The sequence below is a fragment of the Tachypleus tridentatus genome, chromosome 7 (assembly GCF_004210375.1).
Source record: "Tachypleus tridentatus isolate NWPU-2018 chromosome 7, ASM421037v1, whole genome shotgun sequence".
In the NCBI taxonomy this organism is placed as follows: domain Eukaryota; kingdom Metazoa; phylum Arthropoda; class Merostomata; order Xiphosura; family Limulidae; genus Tachypleus; species Tachypleus tridentatus.
The window spans coordinates 11073293-11095779 of NC_134831.1; the positions used below are offsets into that span (position 1 = coordinate 11073293).

General features: G+C 31.8%; 1 protein-coding gene across 4 annotated transcripts; it reads right to left on the reverse strand.

Annotated features, from left to right (window-relative positions):
* Nucleotides 1-3515: 3515 nt before the first annotated feature.
* LOC143255103 (dynein regulatory complex subunit 3-like) lies at nt 3516-18473 on the reverse strand. Of its 4 annotated transcripts, none has more exons than XM_076510253.1 (10): nt 17956-18473; nt 14042-14158; nt 12621-12790; nt 10516-10662; nt 9641-9760; nt 9373-9485; nt 8115-8289; nt 6297-6449; nt 5256-5450; nt 3516-4163 (listed from the first exon to the last, which is right to left on the reverse strand). In XM_076510253.1, exons 1-10 carry the CDS (start codon nt 18116-18118, stop codon nt 3900-3902), a joined length of 1617 nt encoding a protein of 538 aa, XP_076366368.1. In that variant the 5' UTR covers nt 18119-18473; the 3' UTR covers nt 3516-3899. The 4 variants fall into 4 exon arrangements, with proteins under 4 accessions (XP_076366368.1, XP_076366369.1, XP_076366372.1 ...); XM_076510254.1 differs by having other exon boundaries at nt 12621-12787; nt 17956-18472; XM_076510257.1 differs by lacking the exon at nt 14042-14158 and having other exon boundaries at nt 12621-12787.
* Between the last annotated feature and the right edge of the window lie 4014 nt (nt 18474-22487).

Here is a 22487-nt window from a genome sequence, read left to right on the forward strand (position 1 = left end):
TTCGACTACATTTTCTGTTTTCCACCAATGGGAGAGAAAATGCTTCGAATAAGAGAAATATTGGGCTCTTCAACTACGTATTTCAGATTCTGCTCGTGCTTGTAACATTGTAGGCACGTCATATATGTTAGTGGTAATGCAATTCACTTACAGACATTCTTCAAAGCATTTTATCTTTTCCCATGAGTTTATTGTCTTTTTTTTTCTATCCTGAAGATTTTTTTTTCTCATCTAAGGTTTCTTCAAATTGAACACATGACGCGAATTACTTACTCTGGCAATTTCTTTTTCAAATTTATCCTCTTGATCTTCATTTGGGGTTGAAAACAACAACAATGATGCAATTAAGTTACATAACTGAAGTATATTCCTCTAGTATCTACTCTAAATAAAATCCTACTCGATGGAAATAGGAAAAGTCAATAACAAATGGCACCGGGTAAAACTGATCAGTCCTGCTGTGAAGTAGTTAATATCAGTAAGATATCATGCTTTGTTAACTTAGGCGAACAGGATAAGTTTTTTCTATTTGATAATGACAATGGTAGTAAACGGCACGTTTACGTGTTACTTTCCTGCATGATAAAATATTTTCAATGATTTATAAAAATGTTAATTGAGTTTCCAAATTAAATTAAGACGAATTTGCCTGTAAAGTGAACAGTTGTCCGCTGAGGATTCCATCTTGTCGCAAGCCTTTAACCTTGAAGGCCCAATTAATATCACTGTTAGGGCAACAGAAAATTGTAAAATTACTAGTTTCTAAATCATAGTTCATATTTCAAAGTAAGGTTTATGTCGATTATGGGTTGCTATCCAGATCCCATATAATAATGGATCTCCGCAAATATCCGAATTTTAACATTTTATGCACTAGAGGAATGTCACTTAGATTCCTCCACTTTTTTAAAGAATCCTCATAGTGAATACTCTTATCATATTGCATAAAAACCTTTAAATAATACAGTTTATTGATTAAATACAGTTACTGACCAATAGATATGTATCTCACTCAAGCTTTATTACGTAGACTTTCAATATTTACGTCTTTTTGTTAGATGATGTTGATAGTCACACACATGGCCCGGCGGTTAAGACATTCGATTTGTAATCCGAGAGTCACGGGTTTGAAACCCCGCCTCACCAAACATGATCGCCCCTTTTAGCCTTTGGGGCGTTATAATGTGACGGTCAATCCCACTATTCGTTGGTAAAAGAGTAGCGCCCAAGAGTTGGCGATGGGTGGTGATGACTAGCTGCTTTCCCTCCAGTCTTACACTGCTAAATTGGGGACGGCTAGCTCAGATAGCCCTCATGTAGCTTTACGCGAAATTTACAAACAAACAAACAGTCACACATGCAAAGGGGATCCAGTTCGATCGTTTATGAGGTGTACGATTACGAGAAACCCACTTGAAGTAAAAATGTATTCTCAAGGCGTCTGGCATGGATAGTAAAACTTTAATTAGAATAATGTTTTAATACCCATACCAGCCGCTTTGTGTGTGTGTGCTTTGTTATAGAAAAGCCACATAGGAACAGAATTTCCAATTTTAATGTTGTAAATCCAAAGACTCACTGTTGTCCATCCGAAGCACTGTTCATAAGGTAAAATAAGTTTTAAAACAGAGCTATTTGTGCAAATGGTTATTTTTAGCAGCCTTTAATGTTTGCATTATTTGTAGTAATTTCAGTTAGACATATAGCTTATCTAAATTACTTTTGAGTGAGATAAAATACAATTTAAATATAATATTTAAAGCCCCGTGAACTAAACCAGTAGGCCTAACATGTCCAGGTGGTTAAGGCACTCGACTCGTAATCTGAGTATCGCGGGTTCGAATCCCCGTCACACCAAGCATGCTCGGCCTTTCAGCCGTGGGGACGTTATAATGTGATGGTCAATCCCACTATCGTTTGTAAAAGAGTAGCCCAAGATTTGGCGGTGGGTGGTGATGTCTAGCTGCCTTCTCTCTAGTCTTACACTGCTAAATTATGGACAGCTAGCGCAAATAGCCCTCGTGTATCTTTGCGCGAAATTCAAAACAAACCAAACTGAACCAGTAAAATCCAGTGATTTAGAAAAGGTTTCGGGATTACAATAATTTAATACAGATTGAGCGCTTTGAATGTTTGAATTTCGCGCAAAGCTACTCGAGCACTCTCTATACTAGTTGTCCCTAATTTCGAAGTGACAGAGTTAAGGAACTGTAGTTTGTCTGCACCACTCACCGTCAGCTCTTTACCTGAGCGATACAACTCTCCCATGGCTGAAAGGGTGTGTGTGTTCGACGTAGGATTCGGGCCCGCGCCCTACAGATTGCTAGTCGAGTGTCCTAATAATCAGGCTATGCCAAGCGTCACTGGGTGATTTTTCGATAAATTTGGTTACTGATGTTAAAAAAAAAAAAAAACGACACATCGTTCGATGTGATGCCAACAGAAAATCGCAAAGTTTATTGAAGCAGGTGGAATATTTCGATCATGCTCAATAGAGGACACTTTATATTTCACATGGTTAGATATGGCACTTCTCACAAACAATGAAATCGCTAGGAAAGTTTACTAGATATTGACAACAGTTTGTTGGGTACCTAATACCCGATACAAAAAACTAGCACATTTTTAGTTGAAATTTGAATTATTGGCGATATTTCAAAAACACAACTGAACATATGTATGTACTTGATATCAAATAAAAAAAGTTCGATTGCATTAATCTTCAAGTTTGAAAGCATAAAAAGTAATAAACAACCAGTTTAAAAGTTTATTATGAACACGTCAAGTAAAAGTAGACAATTTAAGACTAAAAACAGTTCATTTCGGAAACAAAATGAAAAATTATCGTAATTAATATTAATGCCCTAGATTATTGATGTGACAATACCAATGTTTTACATTCACCTAAGCTTTTTTTTTTCTTTTGAAATCGGTTTTGTTAACCACAAAGCTACACAATAAGTTGTGTGAGTATCAAAACCTGATTTTTAGTGTGTTTTTCTTATAGCAAAGCCACATCGGACTATCTGCTGTGTACACCGAGGAGAATCGAACAACTGATTTTAGCGTTGTAAATCCATAAATTTACCGCTGTCTCAACGGGGGACTGATTGTTAGTGATACAAGTCCTTATACTTACCGCTGATCCATGGAGGAGACTGTTATTAGTCCTAATATCAACATCTTATGACAAATGTAACTAAGTTATAATAATAGTTCAACTATGACTTTTGATTGTTTGTTTTTTGAATTTTGCACAAAGCTACTTGAGGGCTATCTGTTCTAGCCGTCCCTAATTTAACAGTATAAGACTAGAGGGTAAAAGAGTAGCCCAAGAGTTGGCAGTGGGTGGTGATGACTAGCTGCCTTCCCTCTAGTCTTACACTGCTAAATTAGGGACTGCTAGCACAGATAGCCCTCGAGTAGCTTTGTGCGAAATTTAAAAACAAACAAATTTGTGACTGGAAAGAAAAAAACACATTTGTAATAATCGCACAGTTAAGTTAACAACGTCAATAACTTTACTGTGGGTACGTTTATATAATAAAATGTGCAACATTTCGCCGTGAGGAAAGTGCCTCCCTAAGGAAATATAAATTAGCTGAAAATGACTAATTTAATACCATGATGTTAAATTTCTGGTTGGTTTTTCCTGGTAACAATAACTTGTGTACTTAAGCAAAATTATGCATTGAACAAATGTGCCATAAACTGAAATTATATAAAAATTACTATATTTAGAATGGATTTCATTAGTTTTTAACATCTAATTAGAAAAGTTAAAATATAAAAAGTATTTTAATATCAGTTATTTCATTACCTTATCCTAATATTGAAATTGTTCATTTGGATATATACGTTTTTAACTAAAAACCAGTAAGCCATGTTTCCGTTGATGACTACAAACAGAAGTGGATGTCTTCTTCACTCGCCAAATCTCGATTCTCATCAACCTCTTCTCTCTGTTTGTCTATGAAATGGTTGATTTCCAGGACTTTGTGTCTGTTTCTCTCTTGCTCTTCCAAGTTTAATTGATTCAATAAGTCGTTCATCCATATGTAAATCGTGGATGTGAGTATATCTTCACGTTCATCAATAACAGCTAGACGATGTTCGTGAGAGCTACTAACTGCATTCTTAACAGTGTCTTTGTTAACAAACACCTAAAACATGAAAGCTTATTTTGACCAAATATTTTATTACACTAATTTCAAGTGGATGTATAACCGTAATTTTAAGTTCATATACTTTAAAAAACTTGTGTTGTTTGAATAACAATATGCCTTATCTAAACAGTAGTTTTGATATTATGTAGAATAGTTAACTACAAGATTGTTCACCTGGTCTTTCAGGTTTGAATAAGTTGGCTAACTAGTAAAGTAAGAACCCAAGAATAATGTTAGCATGTTAAACTTTACAATAATGTCCTTCATTATCCATTCATCTTCAGACTTCATTGTCCCAGAAGTGGGTTCTTTATCATCAAATTAAAACTAGGTTGTTAATTTTTAACAACTCACATCAAACAAGCCTTTATAATAATATAATGGTACAACAGTCAAATAATACAGTCTGGTCATCCCTATAGTTAGTGGTCAGAAATGAAAGATGGTGGTATCGCATTATATGGACTGACAAATATGCTATGACTAGAGTCTATAGTCTGTGTTAACCTCCTATAGCATGTAACCATACTATATCTGAGAAAAGTGAATCATCAAATAGAGCTGTGATCTAACATTTATGACTAGTTAATCCTGTACACTTTTGTTTCAAACTTCAGGTATTAGTTACCCATAAACTTTATGCTATGATTAAAAGTTACTGGATTAAAATAAATATCTTCTCAAATACTGATGTCATATTTCATAGATTACTGACACAGGGTAATGACATACATTTTTGTTTATTTTGTTTGGAAGTTCAGGGATTATGAACCAAAGAATGGAACAGAAAGATATATATAGCACTTGAATCTGTACCACCAGGAATTTATGGAACAGTTTGTAAATCTATCTGGTATTATACATGGTACTATACAACTTTATATTTTAAATCATGATAAGATCAGATACAATATAAATCTATCTGGTATGATGCATGGTATAATTCAACTTTATATTTTAAAACATGATAAGATCAGATACAATGTAATAATGTGACTATTATGTTAGTTAATAAGTACAAATACTATTTTTCTTGTCAAATCTGTTGTTTTGCTTTATTTACTGTGATACCATTGTTTTTATACTTACAACATGTAGGCCTTCTGGTAGATCCAGATCCACATCATTTCTAATGAACCTTTCCAGACAAGACATTGCCAGTTCACTGAGATCTTCTGTGTAGAACTGTTCAAGTTCTCGAAGGTGAGCCATGGAAACATGAACCAGTTCCACAAAACTATTAACCATCTCTGTTAACTGATGCTCAAATTCCCTGTATATCTCCTATGGGTCCAGAGATGAGTAAACAGTTTTGTGCTACTTTGATATTTTTTATGTATCAATTTAAAAACTGTGTAACAATAAATTAGGTTTTTATTATTATATTCTACTCAAAGCATCTCTATTATCAAACAACTTACGTGGTTTACTTTCATAACTTCCAGGTGAATTAGTCATTTCTTCTCTTGTAACAAACTACATTAAATTTACTCTTTGATGAGTTTGTGTATGCAAGTTAATACATTTTGAAAAATAACTGTATTTCACTGAAACTACAAAAAGTATTGTCTTAATAATGAAATACCAAACAAGTCAACATTTTTACAAGGGTGAATAAAAAATTCATCTGATAAAACTATTAGTGAAGGTAAACAAAATGGTATACTACAATGCTCTATACTTTACACGATAAGCAAATTTGACAAATCATTCACATGTGGTGAAACTATTAAAAACTCTGACAGTGATATAACTATAAAAGGTTAATAATATAACCTCCAATTATTTTGCTATTCTAACATTCCACTAAGATGGATTTTTATTCACTATTAATGTAGATCAGCATATTAAATTATTGTTCCACTAGTTTTTAAAGTGTCTTAATTAAAAACAGAGTTGACATAGAGTAGGTAATACTGTTGATGTGCAATTATATTTTATGATACATTAAAAATATATTAAATTTATCTGTTTAAAACTGTTTGGTTATAAATGAACCAATACTTTCCTAAGATAAAAAAAAGTTACATGTGATTGTTAAAGTGAAACAGAAGTGTGTTTACTGGTTACTAAATGAAGTGAGATAGTGTGTAGTAGTTTAGATTTCATGTCTAACACATGGACACTTACTTCTAGTTGGTCTATCAGTGTCATTTCTAGATTCATCAGTTCATTGAGAAGCAGGGAAGTTTCTCTATGGAATTCCTGAAAAAGGCTATTAAACTTCTCTACAACTTCAGGATTTTCACTTTCTGGATCCAGCTGTTGCAATTCCTGGAAAACCTAAACACAGGGTGAGAAATATAGGGAAAATTTGTTTGGTACTAAGAGAAAAACTACCCAAGTGCAATTTCTTATATTATACGTCCTTAGATTTACCATCAAGTCAGTGGAGAGGGGGTGATCATAAAAATATTAAATGCACAGTGTACAAATATAGACTATAAGTTTATTACAATACCCCATATGATTCTGTATGCTGAAAAAGTGTGTAATACAGTTTGACAGCCAACTCATGATTTTAACCAATGGTACAAAAGATCAAACAAATTATAAATAGTGACCAATCTGAAAGCATGATAAACTAACTAAACTAGTTGTTATCACCAGGAATCCACATAACTGATATGCATGCACAGCTAAAATAATCAATACATACTTCAAAGATGCTAAGAAGGCACATGAGTGTACTACCACAACCAAAGTTGTTACTGGTCACAGAGTTTTATTCCCCAATTTGTGTAAGTAGCATGCACTTTCATCCTGATATTTGAAAACATAGAAAACTCAGTTATTTATTTACCATGCTAGTTAGTTGGTTAAGCTGAATAATTAATTAATAAATAATCAGAAAAACTTTTACACCCACTATCATTTGTCTTACTAGTAAAATTGGAACTTATTCTGTTGGCAAGGTAAATGAAGATGAATAATTCATATGATGACCAACCATATTTGAGAACCTAATATGAAAAATTATGTTAATCTTTGGTTATCATAATAATTCAAAGATAATCTTACATTACAAAAAGTACATTATATATCTCGCTGGTTTACAATGAAAAGTTTACCAATAAAGTTACAGCTATTATAATCTGGTCCTACAATGAGTAAGTCAGTTTAACTGATTTATGTCCTCAGCTCCTAAATCTACCCATTATTAAAAGCTCATACTATTTGTTATAATTTTGTCCCATTAATTACTTACTTTTTTCTTTTGTGAAATGACTTATAATAAAAATAAAATTTAAGAAGTAGGGTTTGGTTTTGTTTTGAATTTCACACAAAACCTACACGAGGGCTATCTACGCTAGCTGTTCCTGACTTAGCAGTGTAAGACTAAAAGGAAGGCAGCTAGTCATCACCACCCACTGCCAACTCTTGGGCTACTCTTTCACAAATGAGTTGTGGGATTGAACATCATATTATAATGCCCCCACGGCTGAAAGGGTGAGCATGTTTGGTGTGATGGAGATTCGAACCCGTGACCCTCGGATTACAAGTCAAGTGCTTTAACCACCTGGCCATGCCAGGCCTATAAGTAGGGATTCCTTATGTCAAACTAGTGAATAGTTATTCTGCTGGGATACAAATAATGATTGTATTAATAAATTTATTAATTGGAATTATTCATATATATATATATATATATAAACACAAACAAAATTTGTACAGGTAGGTGTTATCAAGTAATAGGTGTACAAGTAGCAGAGTGCTTCAAGGTTGTTTAATTTATGTGATTTAATTTTTTTATATGTTTATTTAAATATTATTAATGGAGAGTTCTGTTTGTAATTTTTACAAAATAATAAACAAAGTAATAACCATACAATTATTTCTCATATAAAGAAGAAATACTAACAAAGCTAAATGTGTTAAACTGTTTTTTTTTTATTTTAGTTTTTTAATTTTGCTTTAAGAGTTTGTTTAATATTTCATGTGTCTTACACTGTTCTTGTACTCCACAAAGGCCTCTACTTTTTCTGTACCAAGAGCTCTGTTGTTAAGAACTGTTTCTTCTACACTTTTTAAAAATTCTCTTCTTTCATTATTTCTTCGCTGATGTTCATCCAATCCTAGCTTTAAAAGGTCTTCAACTGTCTTTATAAATTGTTCTTTGAAAGTAAACACAAAAGTTAAGTAAAAATTAAATGAATACATCAGCAGCATTCTTATTCAGCATGACAACTTAATGCAGATATTCTTAGATTCAACTATTTTCCCTAGAATATCCTGCAAAATAACTAAAGTTCTAACTTCTCCAAAGTCTTACACAAAGAAAGAAACAGAACATAAGACTGTATAGATCAACAATCTAAACAGAAACATAACAACTAAACATAAGCTAATGTTTAATGTGTTCTATTAAACAGTTATAGTTAAATTATAAAATGTTTGTTTGCCAACATATTATTTATAAAAAGACAGACCAATGTTTATCAAAACTTAGCATATTAACATAATATGATTTCATATTCAGTTCTTGGTATGTATCACCTTCACTGATAAAAAAACATATATTTAAGGCCCAAAGCTAATATCTAGAAATGTAAGATTTACAAATATGTGTAAAAACAAAATAAACACATTGTCTAAAACCAACATCTATATCAGATATGGTACCTCAAGATCTATCTAAAACAGATAACCTCAAACAAACCTACCAATACTATCTAACATGAAACCTAACATGGAGAAAGAAAAGAGTCGACAACAAAGAAAGACAGTAACATATACAACTCTCTCTGCATATCCATGTCACCAAGAGCTACTCTCAAGTAAACAGGATGGAAGAGTGTTAAGTTCTTAGGACATCATCCATGTTGTTATCTTTAGCATGTTTCATGTTACAGTATTCTTACTAGCGGGGAAATGTACGATGATCTTGGTGCATTACTCAGAACTACAAATAACAAAAACAAGAGAAACTTTGAAGCTATCTTGGCCAACTATTGACAGTGAAACCAACACAAAGTACAATGAAATTTGAAAAAAACTTAGCTAGTAACTGAGGAGGAATAAACAACTGAGGAGGAATAAACAAACAATATATCAAATTTAAGTAATGGGACATTACTATTTTGGCTGTTCTAATTTTGTTTATTTTCTTAAGTTACGAAAATATAATTTTCAATTATCCAAAAAATGTGATGTAGCCCACATTATTTAGTTAACAGTATGAAAATTAAATACAAACAAAGGATATGTTTTGAAATATTTTTCAGTTCCAGGTAACATGGTGAAGAGTGTCCCGACTTTGTCCTCAGCAAACATTAAATCAAAGAATTGGGACCCTTCAAAGTTCTCTACAAATGCCTCCTGATGAGAAAGAAAACAACACATTGTACAAATACATAGCATTATAAACAGCTTTTGTAATATATTTAACCATTTTAGATGAATTACCCAAATATAATAAAGCAAAGAACTCCTGCCTCACATGATGCTAGTAATTCCAAACTTTCACAACGTACTTTGTGTAACAATCTTTTTTCTTCTTCTTTTCTTATCTCTTCTTTCTCCTTTTCTTTTATGAGATCTGCTGCTACCAACTCTTCTACAACATGTCCATATTTTTCACTTGCTACCACTTTCTGAAGGATAAAAAAATTATATTAAGTAACCAACACAAGACTATTTCATACATTACCAATACTTTAAACATTTCATTTTGTTGTTATATATTACATGTAGCTTATCTGTCACAACTGTGTGATTTAAAGTTGCAAGTCTTTAAAACATACATCTATTACAAAACCTCAAAAAGACTTTGGAAATTTAATTTTTAAAATAACTAATCAAGTCTTAACTGCATATTTTTAACTAACAGTAAACAAGAAAGTTTACAAGTGACAGTAGAACAGACTTTGCAAAAAGCTGTTAGTACCAAATAAAACCTTGGATATGGTGGCACCAGTCTCTTTTAGTTATGTTGTAAACAGCTGTTAGTATCAAATAAAATCCTGGTTACAGTGGCACTAGTCTATTTTACTTATGTTGTAAACAGCTGTTGGTACCAAATAAAACCTTGGCTATGGTGGCACTAGTCTATTTTAGTTAGGTTGTAAACAGCTGTTGATACCAAATAAAACCCTGGTTATGGTGGTACTAGTCTCTTTTAGTTTGGCTGTTTGAATACACTGAAGCATATATAAAAACAGCAAAACACCTCTGTTGTTAAGAGAAAGTAATAAATAATAATAATAAATTACAGAGATGTTTTCCTGCTTTCATAAAACATAATGAAACTAAAATTACATTTTAAAATACTTAAACAAATGGAAAATTAAAGTACAGCCATTTTAATTCATTTCAACTCATACATACATTACAAGAGGACAACTCTTACCTCTTCTTTGGAGATTATTCTGTAATCTAAGTATCTGAGTTGTGACAAGTGGGCTGCTACTTGAAGTCTGTAATTCTCTCTTCCAGTAACAGGATTACCTGCTAAATTTAGACACTGTACGTTTTTAAGGCTCCGAAGGTATAACACCTGAAATATATATTACTTCAAGTAAAACAATTCTTTCTGAACCCTACTAGAAAATATTATTGTAACTATATATAAGGAGCTAAGTTATACAGAATATGATATGAAAACAAGTACATACAAATATTGTGCAAGAGTATAAATTATTTACCTACACATGACATTATTGTAAGCAGACATGCCATATATTTTCTAACTTCTTGTTTTAATATGAAACTCTTCAAAATTTTGTATTTGTTATATATAAGTGCAGTTTTAAAATAAGTTATTTTATCTTTTTCATTACTTATGGATAAAATCTGGTATGTTCAGGGGAGTATGGCTGTAAAGTTTGTGCGTAAAGGTGAAGCAGTATTCTCCAATGGTAAGTCAGGTGATATCTCAAGGTTATGACCTCCTTTACAGCTGAATGGGAATGACCAGTCTTGTTAGTAGTACTAGTTACTCTGGGTAAGTCTGATGTCACTAGTTTAAATCAGTAATATGAAATTTAGTCAGTCTGAAACACTGGAAAATTATCAAGTGAGTCAATACACTTGTAAAACAAGTCTACAGGAGTACACCCAGCTAAATCAGTCTACATCTAAAAACGACTGTCCACTGTGTCATATAAATAAAGATTGTTTCATTGTGTATCACACATCACATGCAGTCCATTTATTCCTTATCACAGACTGAGACAGTTTTAGTGGACAATGCATTCTTGCCAAATCTTTTGTTCCTTAGTGTATTTACCTTACTTATTCTTTTTGGGAAAATGTTTAAAGCTGAAAATATCTCAGCTTTATAACAGATGATGATATTTATTCTGCTCACATCTCTGCCTCTTGAACATTTATATACAAGTTCACAATAAACAAGGACAAGTATTTCTTGTCCATTAAGTGAAAATATATATTGTTTATAGTCACAATTTGTATTGTTAAACTGATATGGTGTTAAAACCATGAACTTTAAAATTAAAAATATTTTGAAAGAAAGTACAAGAAATACCTTATTATAACATTATTGAAAGAAAGTTCTAGAAATAGGCATATTACCGTATTACTGAAAGAAAGTACGAGAAACAGTTACATTACAGTATTATTGAAAGAAAGTACGAGAAACAGTTACATTACAGTATTATTGAAAGAAAGTACGAGAAACAGTTACATTACAGTATTATTGAAAGAAAGTACGAGAAACAGTTACATTACAGTATTATTGAAAGAAAGTACGAGAAACAGTTACGTTACAGTATTATTGAAAGAAAGTACGAGAAACAGTTACGTTACAGTATTATTGAAAGAAAGTACGAGAAACAGTTACGTTACAGTATTATTGAAAGAAATACGAGAAACAGTTACATTACAGTATTATTGAAAGAAAGTAACGAGAAACACTTACATTACAGTATTATTGAAAGAAAGCACGAGAAACAGTTACATTACAGTATTATTGAAAGAAAGTACGAGAAACAGTTACATTACAGTATTATTGAAAGAAAGTAAGAGAAACAGTTACATTACAGTATTATTGAAAGAAAGTACGAGAAACAGTTACATTACAGTATTATTGAAAGAAAGTACGAGAAACAGTTACATTACAGTATTATTGAAAGAAAGTACGAGAAACACTTACATTACAGTATTATTGAAAGAAAGTATGAGAAACAGTTATATTACAGTATTATTAAAAAGAATGTTCTAGAAACAGTTTATTACAATATTACTGAAAAAAGGTACTAGAAACAGTTTATTATAACATTAATGAAAGAAGGTGTCATAAATAGATTATAATAAACAATATATTCACAATACAGTTTTGTTTTTTAAATTGGAGTTATAACAAAGATCATAAATCATCATAAAATTCAAACTTCTAACACTTCTGGATGAACAATACTTGGCTAATGAATATATAGATATATCTTTATTGATTAGAAAATCAAAACATTAAGAGGCATGTACAAAAACAATTACATTTTCAAAGTCATCAATCAAGTTATTTCCAACGGACAAAACTTGGAGTTTACTTAGCTGGTCTAGATTTTCTAACTTGGTTATTCTGTTGCTGTATAAAGATAGGTCTTCTAGTTTACTTAGATGACTCAGTCCCTCGATATGTTCAATATTGTTGAAGGACAAATCTACTAAATAAAAACGCAAGGTTTATAAAAAAGAACAGAAAGTATGATGTGCTTTTACTGGTTTTAAAAACTTATGATAATGATAAAATTTTAATCATAATTTTATATTAAGTGCACTACTCTGAAATTTTCAAACTTAATGTATTGTGTTCACATCCTAGTATTTCATTCACAAAAACACAATTAGCTGTTTTAAAACAATTACTGATGTAAAGTTCTGATTTAGTGTAAATTAATTACTTAATATGCCTTTTATAAGCAAAATAATTTAAAACATTTTTCTCCCATGAATAATGTTATGATCATGTACTTACTTTGTCTTATAATTATTTCTATTTGGTAAATAATTTGGTCTATTTTAGTTGTGAAAAATACTGCAGTAAAGTACCAGGTTTTAATTTAAGATGTTCTTAAAAAACAGAACTAATTTTCAAATTGTTTGGCAAAGTCTTTACAGTTTAACTAGGTTAGATAAATAAGTAAAGTCTGTCTGCCTGTTTTGGATATTTACATAAATTTACACAAGGTTTGTAAGAATTAGCACTCCTTAATTTTGAAATAATAGACTGGATGAAAGACAGTTAGTACCTACCAGTACCTACTGGTAGCAGTACCTACCATCAATTATTGGACTATCTTAATAGGATTTGACAATCTCTTATAATACATCATCAAACCCATAATTAGATAACAATTTTGTGGCAGAGCTCACAAACCATGAATCCTTGAGTTCACAGTTCAGCTTGTTAAGTGATAGTTCAAAAATTAAGCACAACCAAGCTTAACCCTAATTTAAAATTGTCTAAACCAAAGAAAATATTTTGCACTACTGAATAAGGTAGTTTTGTGTGTTCCAATAAATTCTTTTCATGTGAGAGGTTTCACATGAAACAGACTTTATTAGTACAGCTTATAGTGTATCTTGAACTATAAGCAATCTAGTAATAGATCTTATCCTCTAAATCACTTTGTATTTTCAATTTTTCACACTTGTTTCCATTTCAATCATACAATAATAATTAGTTCAATCATTAAAACTATGTAATGAGAGATTACAAGATGCAGAACCAGACAAAACAAATAAACAACTTTACAATCTTAATATAACATAAATTAATGTGAATAGCTTTAAAAAAGGATCCAAATAGTTGACACACAATCAATAGCTAGCTTGGTAACACAAAGGATGGTTTGTCGACACACAAGTTCACTAGCTAACTTGATAACACAAACAATGGTTTCCATATTAGTCACCTAACCAGGTCAAATTCTTCAATTCTTCCAATCCCTCTATTTTTTCAATGATGTTGTTATCTAACTGTAGTTTTCTGAGTGCCTTGAACTGCCACAGGTTTTCAATTTGAAGAATATCTAAGCAAGAAACATGTTAGTTGCTAAAATAAGATTTCAAACTGATTATCTGCATTAGCACACTGTTAACAATAGGTTTATAAAAATCATCCGTAACCTGCAAGTGAATGACTTATAATATTAATTTTTCACACTATATTAGATGGATGGTAGATGTGAAGTTCTGAGTAAATCAGAAACAGTGTTAACACAAACAATCAAAAGGTTATTGAACTGTTGCAGTAAATTCCAGAAAATTAAGTTTTACATACCTATAGGCTGTGGGTTACTAGATACCATTCATTTAAATCTGTAGTGTTAACTACAGTAAACAACAAGTATGTTGAGTGGACAACACATATGACTCCTAGTTCTACATCTCATCACATTTAATAGTAAAAATATAAATACATGGAGGTAGGTTTAGAATGAAAATTACAGTGAATGTAAGCTAAAAATACAGTTTACAATAACATTTCATGAGTTGCTACTAACACTTTGTTACTGCAAGTTTAAATATTTTTATATCAATAGTGTTTCGTTCTGTTTTTGATTTGCAGCACTTGTGAAGCTTGAACTGAGCTTTTCAGAGTTATTCAACAGATATATGACTTTTATGTTTGGCTCCACAATCCTTTCTTGTTATCATAAATTCTAAATAATAAAAAATAGTGTGCTTCATAAATGCTTTCTCAAAAGATAAAGATAGGATATTCAAAATAATGCAAAATAATTTTCATAAAATAAATAAAAAACAAACTGTTTACTCTTCTAAGTAATATGGCACACAGACATAGCTAACATTTTATACCTGCTTTAGTGATACAGGGTTTTAAATATATACTGGTTTTCTAGTTTTCATGCTATAATGGCAGCAACACATGGGCTAAAAAGTAACTAAGGTTACTTTTCTTTTAGTTCTTTATAGTTGGTGATGTTTCTTCTTCCCAAAAGGATACTACTATAATACATAGCATCTGTATTCAAAGGAATATCACAATAAGATCCACTGATGGCCAATTATGACATTGACTAAAAGTAACAGCTGACCAATGCTTTGAGGAAATGAAGATTACAAGATGATACTGTTAACTGAACCAAAAAACCAAGCTTACCAAATGAATTTAGATGTTTGTTTTAGCCAGTTTCCTACTAGGAGATTATCAAGTTTGTCAAGAATAATGTTTATTTCTGAGGGAGAGACAGCTGTGGAAAGAAACACAACCTCATAGAAATAATACACATTTCATCTATGTAGGTATGCACACTGTTTTCTATTAATCTGTTGTGATGAAGGTGTTGTTAATTCATCCATACTCACAATGTTACACTAAAATTAACTCAGTCAAGTTATAGCTCCTCTTATTTCTTAACTAAATCCTTTGTCACTTGCAGGTTTACCTATCAAATATTTCTTGAAAATAACACATAGATAGAAAGGGAACATTTCACTACCATGCCATCAGGGTCTATTACAGTTTCAGAAATGATCACTCTTACTTGATATCTCAAGTTTAGTTTCAAAGAACAAAAAGAATGCAACTTTTTAGAAGTAAAAGTACTGATGACTTAAAGTGAGAATTTATGAGCAGAAATAGAGATGACTGTTTAGGAGAGATTTTGAGTCTAAGAAAAGTTCTCTCCTGTATGTAGAACTTTTGCCAATTTTGTGAAGGTCCATGATATCAGTTAGCCTGCATCTACTGATTTAGAAATACTTGTTCATGTCTGGTGTATCATATCACTTAAGTAGTACACTGAAGATCTTCCTCAGTAAACATGAAGGATCAAGTTTCATCTGAAAGGCTTGGTGCCTGAGAATTCAAATCTTTACCAAACTCAAAGGTCATCATCACTCAGAACACAGCAGTTCCAGTTCTGATTGAAACTACTGCTAAATATTGGACAGAGGCTGGATGTGTATGTGATTTGTGCCAGTTAGGATTATATCCCTAGCAGATGAGACAAAGGTACCATACGTGAAGACTGTGTTCTATGGAGTGAAATACCTTTGATGACAAAAGGGGTTGTGCTGGCCACTCAATGAGCAACTAGAATAAGCTATAATTCTGGACCAGGGACTTACAACCCCTTGAGTGTTACTACCTCCTGTAATCATCTTTCATCCAGAACCAAGAAAACTGAAAGCAACTCCTCCTGGCATCCATCTGGATTACGAGAGAAAGAGATACTTCAGCCTGGTACACTGAGCTCCATGGACAAGGTCAAGCAGATCATGTTCCCATTATTCAAGGAGAGGACCAGAAAGTGAGGACCAGGATAGGTTTCTGAAATGTTTCAGGCAGTTAACTGTCTGTAGTGTACAAAATCAGGAACAACCTATGCTCAGGTGAAGTCCCAGATACAGAATTTATAAGGATAAGCAGTCAGGTTTGAATTTGGAAACCATTTCAGTTTTTTACCTCATAAAACCAATGGCAAACAAAACAATGTGTCACATAACATGTGTACTTTTACCAATGGCAACAAAAGCACACCTTTCTGCCATCCCTGTAAAGTCAACAAAAGAAATAAACCGTGCAACACAGGTGTATTTACTAGTTAACAAAATTAACTTGAAATAGGAAAATCTGACTTTCAGCTATGTTTATTAACAGGAAATGGGACAGGGTGACTTCCAGCTATATTTATTAACATGAAATGAGAAACATTGACTTCCATCTATGTTTATTAAGATGAAATGAAAGAAGTTGACTTTCATCTATGTTTATTAACATGAAATGAAAGAAGTTGACTTTCAGGTATATTCATTAATGTGAAATGAGACAAACTGACTTTCAGCTATGTTTATTAACATGATCATCCATAATTACCTGTTGACTTTTATAATAGTGAGTAGCAAAAACAACTTTGGAAGCTATCGAGATCACCTAGTTCTGAGAACCATCAAATGAAATATATGATTATCGAGATAACATCATCTACAAAATGAAATTAAAAGTTATGAGGCAGGTATTGCATATATAATCATCTAGACACACCTGTTGATTACAAATAAAACATATCTACAATTAGAAAACTACACAAACGCATTTATTCAAACACCTTTTGTTATCAATATTTATGGATGTGTGAGCATATGTGAATAATACTTATCTAATGGCTAAAAGTATTGTTGTGTGTAAAATTTCTCAGACATAAACTGTTTTCATGAGAATTATTATTTGTATAAATCATTTTTGAACAGATATATGTGATAAACCTTCAAAACTGGGGATAATTATAACAGGATAGCAGTAAACTTTAAATTGAAAATGCTCTCAAGCTAAGAAATATTATATGATTTTAACTAACATTTAGAACAAAAAATGCACTAGTGAGCTAACAAGTAAAATTTAAAAAAAAATTATTTCAGAAATATTTTGACAGGCACATAGCAAAACATGCACATTGACTTTCAATTATTTTTTTGAAAAATGATGCTTTGGATTTAAACTTTGTCTTAATGAAGACACCTTCAGTAACGAGTTTCTTCAAGGTATGAAGTCCTACATAACAGCAGCATCCTAACACAATACTAGCAAGAGTAAGGTAAATAAGCACTGATTAATAAATATTACTTCATTTAACAGTAATCAATATAATTTCACTATTACCTTCTTACTTAGAATAAATAGAACATTGTGAGCGAGAAACTCTGATAAAACACATTCCCACAATTCCAGTTTACCTAAAGGGATTACATTTTGAAAGCTCTCAAGTTGCAGGGTATTGTATTTTTGTGTTAAATAAGTCTTTAAGTTCTATTAATATGACGATTATGAATAACTGATATTTTGTATTATGCCAAAACTCACTTCTGAAGTCTAACTGCAATAACAGAACATGTTCGAATGGAATTCCATCTTCTTCTACAATTTTGTTTGCTTGCAGTGCTTGAGGACCTTGGTTTTCAACTGCTGTTTTCAACATTAACTCATTAATAACTGAAGGTTCTATAACACTACGAATATTAGTCATTTTGGCATAAAATACAGGGCTAACTAGTCTGAGTTAATAATTTAATATAAAAGAAACAACTAAAGTTTACGTTATGGGTTAATATTTACTAACATTAAAGGACCGAACATCAACAACTGTAAGCGTACTACCTAAATACGACTCACTATCACGTTAAGTCAGCTTGCATAGAAATGACGTAAAATCATGTCAACAGTTACACTTTTCGAAAACAATTTCAGAACATAAAATTGCAAGTTAATTAATATCTAATATTTTCTTTTGATTCTAATGATATTTTATTACTTGTCTAGCACAACCTAAAGACAAACTACATAATGTTAGGTTGCTAGGAAACCATATAAACACTAAAAGACAATTATGGTAAATCTTGCAAAACGTAGTTTTGTTTTGGAAACTAAAGGGGATTTACAAATTTATTATTTGTTTTATCCGTAAACGAAACTTTAATTGTTGTTGCAAGTTATTCCTTTATTTTAAATCATACATGACAGTGTTTTGGAAATTATAAATATAAGAAAGTTAAATATTTTAGAGAAAATTAATACTGACAAAATCAAAACCAAGGACGCGTTAAAAACAGCAAATCCAAACCCCTGACTAATTATATTAGTTTATTATAACCTAAAAACAAGCCAAAACAAAAACAAATTTAAAAATAATAAATAAAAAATACTGCATGAATTAAAACGATCCCATGGGATATAAAATATAGCCTAGGTTTTGGAGGTGACTTGGGAGTAGAACCCACATTGCGGTGGGAATACACTGTCTATCAGTCTTAACCTCCATTCACCAGTCTCACGTAAATAAATAAAATAAAGGAGTAACAATAGATATAGAAATAGAAATTAGGAGCGCGAGACGTAGGCGCTCAAGTCCACAACGTCCCACATCTATATCGCTCTTCACTGCCTGCAGACAGTTGTGGGAAGGTTACTACTCTCCAAAGTAAAGAAGAAAAAAATCATTGAAAAATAAGAAAAAAAAATAAGGTTCTACCATTTGGGAGAAAGTAAGTTAAAATATTACCTCTTGAAGTTAGCATTCCAGCCTCCATTATGGTAGAAAGGAACTAATTGATAGCCCAGTAAACGAATTATATTAGTATGAAAAGTCCCATCCAGTTGTCTGATTAGACTAGTTTTGCACCCAACCACCACCCTTTGTGGGCTGCAGCACCCACGTCTCGTTCTTCTCATTTCTATTTCTATATCTATTGCTACTCTTATGTTTTATTTCTTTATGTGAGACTGGCGAATGGAAGTTTAAGACTGACAGACACTGTATCCTTGCTTAATATTGGTCATACTTCTGCAGTCACCTCCAAATCCTAGGGTACATTATATATTACACATTATAGCTTGTACTATGGAATCTTTTTAATTAGTGCAGCACTTTTTATTTATTATTTTTTAATTTATTTTTGTTTCGGCTTGTTTTTAGGTTACAACAAACTAAATTGTCATTAATCAGAAGATTTCGAATTAATTCAAGCAATATACACCCACATACATACGAGATGAATTCAAGTTATTTCTAAAGAGAAGACACAGTCTGTCTCTACAGAAAAAACTTTTGTTATTTACTTGACGTCATAATCGTAAGATTACAATACATAACACAGAACAAAATATAACACGTATTCAGCGAGAATGTTTGTTCTTAAAATGATGTTTCTATTGGAATTTCGATCATATATTTTTGTTTTTAACAGCACATTTAGGGTGTATTTGGATAAATGCCCTCTTGAACCCGCGTTTGAATTATTTTCTTTGTGCAAGTTGAAACATTTTTAATGCTTGAGAAAAAATAATTTATTCAAAGCTACCTAAAGTTAATGCTCATACATTATTAAGTATTAACATAAAACAGACTCGCAAATATGTTCTTCCTTTCCATTTCATTTTATTGTCGTTTAAAATTAAATGTAAAAATGAAAAAAAAAGTTATGTTTGTATGATACTATTATTTTACTAAAATTGTCATATAAGCCTAGGATTTGGTCTTGTTATGAATTTCATACAAAGCTACACGAGGGCTATCTACGTTACCCATCCCTTATGTGTCAGTGAAAGACTAGAGAGGTAGCAGCTTGTCGTGACCACCCAATGAATAGTGAGATTGACAGTCACATTATAATGTCCTCACGGCTGAAAAGGCGAGGATGTTTGGTGGGACAGGGTTTCAAACCCGCAGATTACGATTCGAACATTCTAATCGCCAGGTCATGACAAGCCTGGAAAGCCACATTTTAATTTGTTTGTATGTTAGTGGGATATATATATATATATATCAGTGGCGGGGCCAAGGCGTGCTTTAGCCCCCCAATATTGTTACCTACATATATTCATAAAATATGGAAAACACAATCGTCGTTATTATTGCTTTACAATTAACATCAAAGAGACGTAGATCTGTAGAACTCAACGTCTTCATTAAGACGGAAGTATGTGTCATGCGTCCCATGGCAACGTACTGAATGCACTGAAACTCATGTGCTGTATTACCGCTCCCTGTGTAATACCATTCTATCTTGAGCTTTGACGAAGATTAGACAACTACGTTGATTTCAAGTTACAAGAACAAGACATTGTTTTGAAGTAATATTGACTATAAACACAATATGATGAAAGATAGTTAGCCTGATAGTAACCTTACTTTTCCTCAGAGTGTATTGACTTCACATGAGATAATTCGTTTCTGCTATGTAAACTATGTCTTTATGTTATATTTCTTTTCATTCGTAGCTTTACTCTTAATGGTATATTAAATTTTCAATCTAAGCAAATCTTGATTTTTTTTTATTATTATGTATTACCTTGGGTGGAATTTAGGTGAGCTTCCTCTTTTACATATACACATATTTTCATAATCAGATTATTTCTAATTTGTAATAATGAATTATTAATCAGAGTATGAGTTTCTAATGAAAACTGCGTTGAAAACGCAGTTCAAAATAGAACACCTTTCCGCAATGTACCTTGGTATTTGCATTATTATAATTTCCCATCTATACATCATATTGATGGCATTTTGGGAAGCCCCTTCACAGTGTACCTCAGCCCCCCAAAGAAAATATCCTGGCGCCGCCACTGATATATATATTTAAGTTTCTGTACAATCCTATCCATTAATTAATAGATTTCGACATCATCATGAACTGTGGACCATCTGACGTGTCATTCTGTTGTTAAGAAGACAAATAAATCTTTAAAATTAATAATGCAAAATGAAGGTAGTACGTGCCTGCTTGTATTGTCAGGTCATTGTTTCTGTTTTTCAGTTATATTGTTATCAGTAAGCATTTCATTCCTAAACATTGTGAAAGGTCATATGAATACCTTTTGGAATTTCCAAAACAAATTGTCTTTTCTACGAAATATTATTGATGAGGTTCTGGGTCCTTTAATATACATATATCGCTATTAGGTTTGGTGATTTCAGCTGCTCTGAGCCTTAGATGAGTGAAAATGGTGTACAGCAAATGAAACTATATATATGTATATATATATTCGGTTCTACATTATAAATTATTTTACTGTTAGAAAAAACAAAAAAAAACGTGTAATATCATGAAACAGTTGCAGATTCTACAATTTGAAATGACACTACCAAAAACAGGAGTAATCATTTTATGATATTAAATTTTAAAAATTGACAATTTTGTGATTGTTTTTAATTCAATGGGTAAATGTGATTTTGGCAAAATTTATTGAAATGTGAATGATTGGCTCCAGGTATAAAATCGTAAAGCCATATTCATAGCAGTGAAAGTTTTTAGTAAACACACCAAATTCCCTAATTGTGGATGCCCACGATTATCCATCTGTTATAATAAAATTTGTGTATAATTACATAGAAAATATGTACAGTACCATACAAAAGTGTTAGGACAACAGAATATTTTGTCATTCTTCCCATTTTCTGGGATTAATTCTTCCATACCATTACAGAATGTAACTTTCAACACTATGGTAATGTTTCACTGATCCATGTTAACAACTGAATGAACCAAGGTGATAATACTTATTCGTTAGAACACCCATATACTTGTACCAAGAGAATGTCATAAGGAATCTGCTTGAATGAACATACTGATCAAATTTAAATCTCAAAAAACTGTCATGGTATTTAAAACAGTGTCTTAGCTATATAGAAAGATACCAGTAAGGAGCAAGCACATAGTACTGGTATATGGTAGAAGAATTATATTTAATAGTATTCATTAAATAAACTTTGATTAAAACAGTGCTTTACACTATATATTAAGTTTTGTTATCACACTATGGCCCAGAAGAGCATAAGAAATTAAGTTAAGTATCTTTGTTGACGTAGCCTTTGGGGAGAATGAAGACAGCCACTGATC

Coding starts and splice junctions, on each gene's coding strand:
- LOC143255103 (XM_076510253.1), bottom strand. CDS start 18,118: ATGACTAATATTCGTAGTGTTATAGAACCTTCAGTTATTAATGAGTTA. Junction 14,159..17,955: donor ATTGCAGTTAGACTTCAGAA/GTGAGTTTTGGC, acceptor TTTCTTGCTTAG/ATATTCTTCAAATTGAAAAC. Junction 10,663..12,620: donor TGATTGATGACTTTGAAAAT/GTAATTGTTTTT, acceptor TATATATTTCAG/GTGTTATACCTTCGGAGCCT.